Raw genomic sequence first — 1485 nt, 5'->3', positions numbered from 1 at the left:
CGCACGCACACACGTACACGCGCACGCACACACACACACACACACACACACACACACACACACGCACACACACACAGACAGACAGACAGACTCACCGTGACAGGGGGTTGCTGCTGAACTCGGCTATCTGTAGATTCTTGCAGTACTTGATGTTATCGGGAATATCCGGTATGTCTGCAAACACAGAGAGAGACAGAACGATTCAAAAACATGAGATTATAGCTGCTCAAGGCACAATGTTTGAAAAAAAGCAAGAAGTTCCAACGACACAAATTTTAATGCAGAAATCCAAACAACTCTCCGTAAATAGGACCTGGGGTTCTGACCCAGAAATCTCAGAAGCTGTGTCGTTTATAGACGGATAGAAGAAGGGCCGGGATGGGGGAGGGCCCGGGATGGAGGAGGGTCCGGGATGGGGGAGGGCTCAGGATGGGAGAGGGCCCGGGATGGAGGGGAGAGCCCGGGATGGAGGAGGGCTCGGGGTGGCGGAGGGCTCGGGATGGGGGTCCGGGATAGAGGAGGGTCCGGGATGGGGGGTGTCCGGGATGGGGGGAGGGTCCGGGATGGAGGACGGCCAGGGATGGGGGAGAGCCAGGGATGTGGGAGAGCCAGGAATGGGGGAGGGCCCGGGATGGTGGAGGGCCAGGGATGGGGGGAGGCTCCGGAATGGGGGGAGGGCCCGGAGTGAAGGGTTGTATCGATTGGAGTCTGTTATGCGTGTTGTAATAGACCCCGATACACAAGTGAACTCTATCATTTCAGAGACGTATACATCAAGCTGTGAAAACACAGCATGACCGTGCTGCAGCTGGGATTGCAAAAAGTCAACGCAACTTGTTCAACGTCAACCGTGTATTTTCCGTAGGTATAATCCGAGTAAACGCACTAGGTGGCTTTCAGAGTTTTTCAGACGGGAAGTAAAAACTAGAACAACAGAGAAGTAGCTTCTACTAGGAAGGCTCAGAGAGAAGGTAAAAATTAGAAGAACAACAGACTAGGAAGGCTCAGGGAGAAGGTAAAAATTAGAAGAACAACAGACTAGGAAGGCTCAGAGGGAAGGTGAGAACTAGAACAACACATTAGAAGTAGCTTCTACTACGAAGGCTCAGAGAGAATGTGAAAACTAGAAGAACAACAGACTAGGAAGGCTCGGAAGGAAGGTGAAAACTAGAACAACACATTAGAAGTAGCTTCTACTAGGAAGGCTCAGAGAGAAGTGAAAACTAGAAGAACAACAGACTAGGAAGGCTCGGAAGGAAGGTGAAAATTAGAAGAACAACACAGAAGTAACTTCTACTAGGAAGGCTCAGAGAGGTGAAAACTAGAAGAACAACAGACTATGAAGGCTCGGAAGGAAAGTAAAAATTAGAAGAACAACACAGAAGTACCTTCTACTAGGAAGGCTCAGAGAGGTGAAAACTAGAAGAACAACAGACTAGGAAGGCTCGGAAGAAAAGTAAAAATTAGAAGAACAACACAGAAGTA

At 49.5% G+C, this 1485-nt stretch overlaps 1 protein-coding gene across 1 annotated transcript in view; it reads right to left on the bottom strand.

The window, feature by feature from the left end:
- Nucleotides 1–95: 95 nt before the first annotated feature.
- LOC106817348 (leucine-rich repeat-containing protein 1-like) overlaps nucleotides 96–1485 on the bottom strand; it is a gene marked incomplete at its 3' end in the record, with an annotated part of 27281 nt that continues 25891 nt past the window's right edge. The window contains 1 exon segment of the mRNA XM_014822005.1: nucleotides 96–174. Within this exon segment, the coding sequence (XP_014677491.1) occupies nucleotides 96–174 (79 nt within the window).

Source organism: Priapulus caudatus, unplaced genomic scaffold, assembly GCF_000485595.1.
Source record: "Priapulus caudatus unplaced genomic scaffold, Priapulus_caudatus-5.0.1 Scaffold1691, whole genome shotgun sequence".
NCBI classification, from domain to species: domain Eukaryota; kingdom Metazoa; phylum Priapulida; class Priapulimorpha; order Priapulimorphida; family Priapulidae; genus Priapulus; species Priapulus caudatus.
This window is presented reverse-complemented; position numbering and strand designations above follow the sequence as displayed.